Source organism: Coloeus monedula (assembly GCF_965178545.1).
Source record: "Coloeus monedula genome assembly, chromosome: 22".
NCBI lineage: Eukaryota > Metazoa > Chordata > Aves > Passeriformes > Corvidae > Coloeus > Coloeus monedula.
Genome location: NC_138802.1, coordinates 7,200,410 through 7,206,158, shown reverse-complemented (window position 1 = coordinate 7,206,158; position 5,749 = coordinate 7,200,410). Strand labels below are relative to the sequence as shown.

The following is a 5,749-nucleotide window of genomic DNA, read 5'->3' as shown; positions in this document are numbered from 1 at the left end:
ACTCTCCCCCCCATTCCCGATCCCGTTGTTTGAGGCGCTGGCAGTGAATAATGCAGGAGGAGGCTGGAGGGGAAAGCAGCGGCTCAGGTTGTTCCATTATTGATGAGAGCTGACAGATCCGCGCCTGACAACCTTCCGAGGAGATCTGATTAGCTCGGAAAAAAAAAAAAAACCCTCAGCGCCTTTGCCAGGGCTGACGCCAGCTGAAAACCCCAAGGAGCGGCGTTATGGATGTTCCCGAATTCCAGGGGACTTTGGAAAAGGTTTTAGCGAAATTTGGAAGCCGTAATTACGCTCAATTAGAGTCACAAGCGCCGAGACGTCAGCGCTGCGGAGAGAAATGGGGATTTATCCAGCGGATCTGCATTTTCTCCATGGGTTCTTTGGGATAGCAGGAACCAGGGATGATGCTCCGGCCCGGCAGGGCTGAGAAACTCAGCGGGAGCTTCCCCCCCGCGCATTACCGGGCGGGTTCACGGGGCTGGCGAGCCCATGAATAATTCATCCCTCTCCTTCCCGGCTCCCGAACGCCGGGATCTTTGTAGATCCAGCCGCGGGATAAAAGCCCCGGCAGGGAGCGGTGAAGGGCCCGGGAGTTCGCGGCTGCCAGACCCTTTCCCAATTAGCCGAGCCCTGGAAGCCGTGCCCAGACTCCACACGCGGCCCTGCCCCCCTCAGCTCCGTCACTCTCCTGCTTTCCAGGCAGGAGAAATCCCCCTTTTCCCAAGGTTTTGGCCAGACCGAGCCCCCCAGGGATGGATTTTGGGGCTCTATCCAGGAGAGAGGCTGGGTGGGCTTGGCTGGCGCTGTTTTGGATGCGCGACACCGCCCCTGTTCCAAAATCCAGTTTGAATCTAAGTATCCTCATTCCCCAACCTTTTCCTTGCTGCGTTTCCTCACACGAGGTGCCAACATCCCAAATATTCCCCTAAAGCCGTCGTCGTCCCCGTGTTCCCAGCAGGGATGAGCACAGGGATCGCTGAGTGCCCAATCAGCCCGGCGAGGTCCCTCCTCTGCTTCTTTTCCATCCTTTTCAGGGATATAAAAACATTTCGCTATTTAGGACAGGATCCTCCCGCTGAGAGCGACCCTGGAGGGTCTGGGGACCACCACGGATCCCGTGTGAAGCCGTCCCGGGAATTTCAGCATCCCAGCCAGGCCAGGGGGACACCTGAGCACTCAGGGACGCCGGGGATGGTGCAGAACCTGCCCCGAGGAGGTTCCGAGGCTACTCCCCATCCCAAAATCTCAGGAAGCGGCTGGTGGGGATTGGCTGCTCCGTTGGGATGAGGTTTGGGATGTTGAGGACAGCGGGAATGAGCTCCCACCCCGCACTGGAGACCCCTGGCAAGGCCCCCTCCCACCACAGCCACCCCCACATCACCCCCACGTCCCCTGGGTTCATTCCTTAGGAAAATCCCAGCGGATTGGGATGGAGCCAGTGGGGAGCGAGTCCCTGCGTGAAACAGGAGCTTCCGCCCACCCCCAGTTTGGCTCTTGCGTTCCTCGTTTTTTGTGCTTCTCTCAGAGACGTTCCCAGGGGGAAAAGGAACTGGATTTGATCCCTTTGGATTCCGCTCCCTTGGCAGTTCTGGGAAGCGATGCCGTTCCCCGAGCTCCCTCCTTTCCCCCCCACCACGGTCCAAGCTTTGTTGTCTTGGGGGAACCACAATTCCCTGGGATCTTTGGAATTCAGGCCAGGAGCTCAGCACCTTTCCAGGGGGAGGGCACAGCCCTGCCTGGCGTCCTCTGTGCCTCAGTTTCCCCACGGTGACTCCGACCCTTGCGACATCCCTTAGGAATGACAGCTTCCACCTCTTCCCATCCCGAATTTCTCCCTGCTTTTATTCCCCCCCTCGTCCCTCTCCTCGTGCCCGCAGCCGCCGTTGAACTCCAGCCTCGATTTCCTCTCCAGTGCCAGGATTTTTCCCCCTTCCAAAGCCCCCGGCTCGTTTCCCACCAGCTCCTCATTCCCTGCTGCTTCCACTCCGAGAGACCCCACGAGCTCCGGGGCGCTTTCCCGTCAGCCCTTGTTAGGCAGCGCGCAGCAAACGAGGGCCGCTGAATTAATTAATCACTGAATTAATTAATCACTGAATCAGCCGCCGAATTCGTCACCCGGCCGTGCCACGGAGCAGCTGCTCGGCATCAGCCCAAAGGCTCCCGGCTGCTTCTCCCTCCCTTTTCCGGGAGCACCGAGGGATGAGGAGCCTTTGCTGGGCAAAACAACTTTTTTTTCCCCAAACAATTTTCCCATTTTCCATTGCACGATCCGTTTTCGGTGGGAGGGCAGCTCCTCGGGGGTATTTTTCCTGCCTTTGTGCTTCCTTTGGCTCTTCCCCGAGCCTCCCTCTCCGTTTCCCAGGCCAACAGATCCGGCCCTGGGCTGCACCTTTCGCTGGAGCCCAGCCCATCCCAAACATTCCCGGCTTCTCCGGAAGCCTCCTGCCAGCTCTGCCCGCTCAAAGTCACCTTGTCCCAAGCCGCCGCGCTCCGGCCTCTCCCGGCAAATCATTAATCGGCTCCTCGGCATTCCCGCATGGAAAAATGCCCCAGCGGGCACCCCCGGCCTGGCATTCGGACATGCAGCTGCCCGGGAAGCTGCTCCTGTCGGCGGCCGCGCTGCTGCTCCTGTCCCTGGCGTTCAGGTTTTATAGGAATCGCTCGCTTCCCGAGGGAAAAATCCCACCGGGAGAGCAGCGGGAAAACCAGGATGGGGATGGGGATGGGGGTCTGAGGAGGAGGAGGGGTGGGGGGGACAAATCCGGGAATGGCCCCGGGATGCAGCACGAGGATCTCAGGGGGGAGAGGAGTTTTCCAAGGAGTGAGGAGGAGGAAGGAGAGGAGATGGGTTCGGAGCTGGGTCTGATTCCCAGGAAAGCCCCGCTCGGTCCAGATGGGAGGGAAAGGGAGCTGGGAAGGAAACTGGGATGGAAGTTGGGAACAAAATCGGAAAGCAAAGCAGGAATCGAGCTGGGGAATGACCCTGGGAGCAGGACGGGAAGCGAGCTGGGAAGCGAGCTGGGAAAAGAGCCGGGAAGTAAGTCGGGAAGTAAGTCAGGAAGCAGGCTGGGAATCAAGCCGGGAAATAATCCAGGAAGAAAGCCGGGAAGTGAGCCGGGAAGCAAATTGGTAACGAAGGCAGGAAATGAGTCGGGAAGTGAGCAGGGAAGCGAGCCGGGAATAGAGCTGGGAAACAAGCTGGGAAGTAAGTTGGGAATTAAGTCAGGAAGCAAGGCAGGAATCGAGCTGGGAAGTGATCTGGGAGGCGAACCAGGAAGCAAGCTGGGAAGTGAGCCAGGAATTTTGCCGGGAAGTGAGCTGGGCCCTCACGACCCTGTGGATAGGGACACACCTGCCCCGAGCTCCGGGTGCTCCCCAGGGATTTGGGACACCCGGACGGCAGGGGATGGATGCGCCCAGGGCACGGAGCAGGATCCAGGCAGCCGAGGCTGGAGTGGGGAGGGCAGCACGGGCACCATCCGGACCCTCAGCGTCACCTCCAACCTGGGGCTGCTGCTGACGGCGAGCGAGGCGGGCTCGGACTCGTCCTACTCCTTCTCCTCGGTGGCCAAGATCCAGGTGGAGGAGAACTTCATCCCAGAGCGCCGGGACAGGGACAAGGACAACCCCCCAGGGCCTGGCCTGCGGGGCAAAGTCTACGACTACTTTGTGCAGTCCGTCTCCGAGTCGGTGTCCAGGCGGACGTCCCTGCCCTTCATCCCTGCAGGGACATCCCAGGGCCGCGGGGAGCGGGGCCGGGCAGAGGCGCAGAGAACCCAGGAGCAGAATCCAGCTTTGGAAACTCCTGATCCCACCACCTCGTGCACAGCTCCACAGGAGGGCACGGAGAGCCCTCCTGAGCCACCCTCTCCTGGCACCCTCGGGATCCTGCTGTCCGGGGAGGGCGGTGGAGTCTCAGCTCCATGTCCTGACCCCTCCGAGGTGCCACCACCCGCCCGGGTGCACCTGGGGAACTGCTACGAGGTTCTGTGCGCGGCCAAGGCGCGGCAGCTGCGGGCCCTGCGGGACGCCGCGCTCCAGGTGATGAGTGCCCACCTCCTGCAGGTGCTGCGCTCCCCGGCCATCTACAGCCGCCTCAACGCTGGCGAGCGGGAGCTGCTCCTGCGGCACCGCACCCGCGGGCGGCCACGTCTGGTGGTGGCCGATGTCCCCCTGGCTGAGCCCGGCCACCGCCGCGGCCGCCTCTGCTACTACGACGAGGACAAGGACCGCTGGTGCCACCTGTGCCACATGCCGGCCGAGGTGGCCGGGCGGGGCAGTGCCATGTGCAGCCTGTTCAATTACCTGTTCGTGGTGGCCGGCTGGGAGGGCGAGGGCCGGGCGCGGAGCCCCTCTCGCCGCGTGCTCTGCTACGACCCGCTGGCCGACAGCTGGCGCGACATCTGTCCCCTGCTCCAGGCACGGCCTCGCTGCCAGCTGGTGGCCCTGGACGGCCACCTCTACGCCATCGGGGGCGAGTGCTTGGCCACCGTGGAGCGCTACGACCCCCGGCGGGATCGCTGGGCCTTCGTGGCCGCCCTGCCCAGGGACACCTTCGCCGTGGCCCACGCGGCCACCGCGTGCAACGGGGACATCTACGTCACCGGGGGCACCCTGCGCTCGCTGCTGCTGCGCTACGACGCCCGCGGGGACAGCTGGGCCATCAGCCCGGCCATTGGTGACCAGGACAGGACAGCCGAGCTGGTGAGCGCCCACGGCTTCCTGTACCGCTTCCAGCTGCGGCGCGGTGCTGGCAACACCGATGTCCCCGATGTCACCGTGTCGCGGTGCAGCGCCAGCGCCAGGCTGTGGTACCGCTGTGCCAACCACCCCCTGCCCGAGCCCGCCGGGCTCCGCTGCGGCGTCCTGGGCAGCCTCGTCCACTGCCTGGGTAGGAATTCCCATCTCCGCTTCCTGGCCGACCCCGTCTCGCCGCGGTTCGGGGCCAAGGAGCTGCGGCCTTTCCCGGAGCCCCACGGGAGCCTCCTGCCCGCAGTCCTGGTGCTGCCCGAGGGGGGCACGGAGCCACCGCAGCTCTGAGGGGTCCCCAAGGAGGGGTGGCAGCTGGAGAAGGAGCTCCCAGCGTGCAATCCGAGCATTCCATATGGACCCGGCCTCTTCCCACCGCCCGGGATGGAGGAAGGGATGGAGCCCTTGGACAGCAGCAGGAAACGCGGCCCTGAGGCTCCGGGAAGAGCCGGACGAGCTGGGTGGACTCGTTTGCTCAGGGCTGTTTGAACACGGGCGTGTTTGTTTGGCTGGCAGCAAATCCCGGATCTCCGCGGGCTCCAGCTGTCCCGGGGCCCTGCAAGACCTGATTTAGACCCGGCTCAGGACCTGAGAGAGACCTTATTCAGGACCCGATTCAGAGCTGATTGGGGACCCGATTCAGAGCTGATTTGGGACCTGATTCAAACCTGATTTAGGACCTGATTTAGGACCTGATTTTGGGACCTGATTTAGGACGTGATTCAGACCTGATCTGGGACCTGATTCAGACCTAATTCAAACCTGATTTAGGATATGATTTTGGGACCTGATTTAGGATCTGATTTTGGAACCTGATTTAGGACCTGATTCAGACCTGATTTAGGACCTGATTCAGAGCTGATTTGGGACCTGATTTGGGACCTGATTTAGGACCTGATTTGGACCTGATTCAAACCTGATTTGGGACCTAATTTAGGACCTGATTTGAGACCTAAGACCTGATTTTGGGACCTGATTCAAACCTGATTCAGAGCTG

The 5,749-nt window shown here is 61.7% G+C and overlaps 1 protein-coding gene across 1 annotated transcript; it reads left to right on the top strand.

Moving 5' to 3' along the window:
* Positions 1-2,547: 2,547 nt before the first annotated feature.
* Positions 2,548-5,043, top strand: KLHDC7A (kelch domain containing 7A; the record flags this gene model as incomplete). Its single annotated transcript, XM_082295590.1, has 1 exon — positions 2,548-5,043. One exon carries the CDS (start codon positions 2,548-2,550, stop codon positions 5,041-5,043), a length of 2,496 nt encoding a protein of 831 aa, XP_082151716.1.
* Between the last annotated feature and the right edge of the window lie 706 nt (positions 5,044-5,749).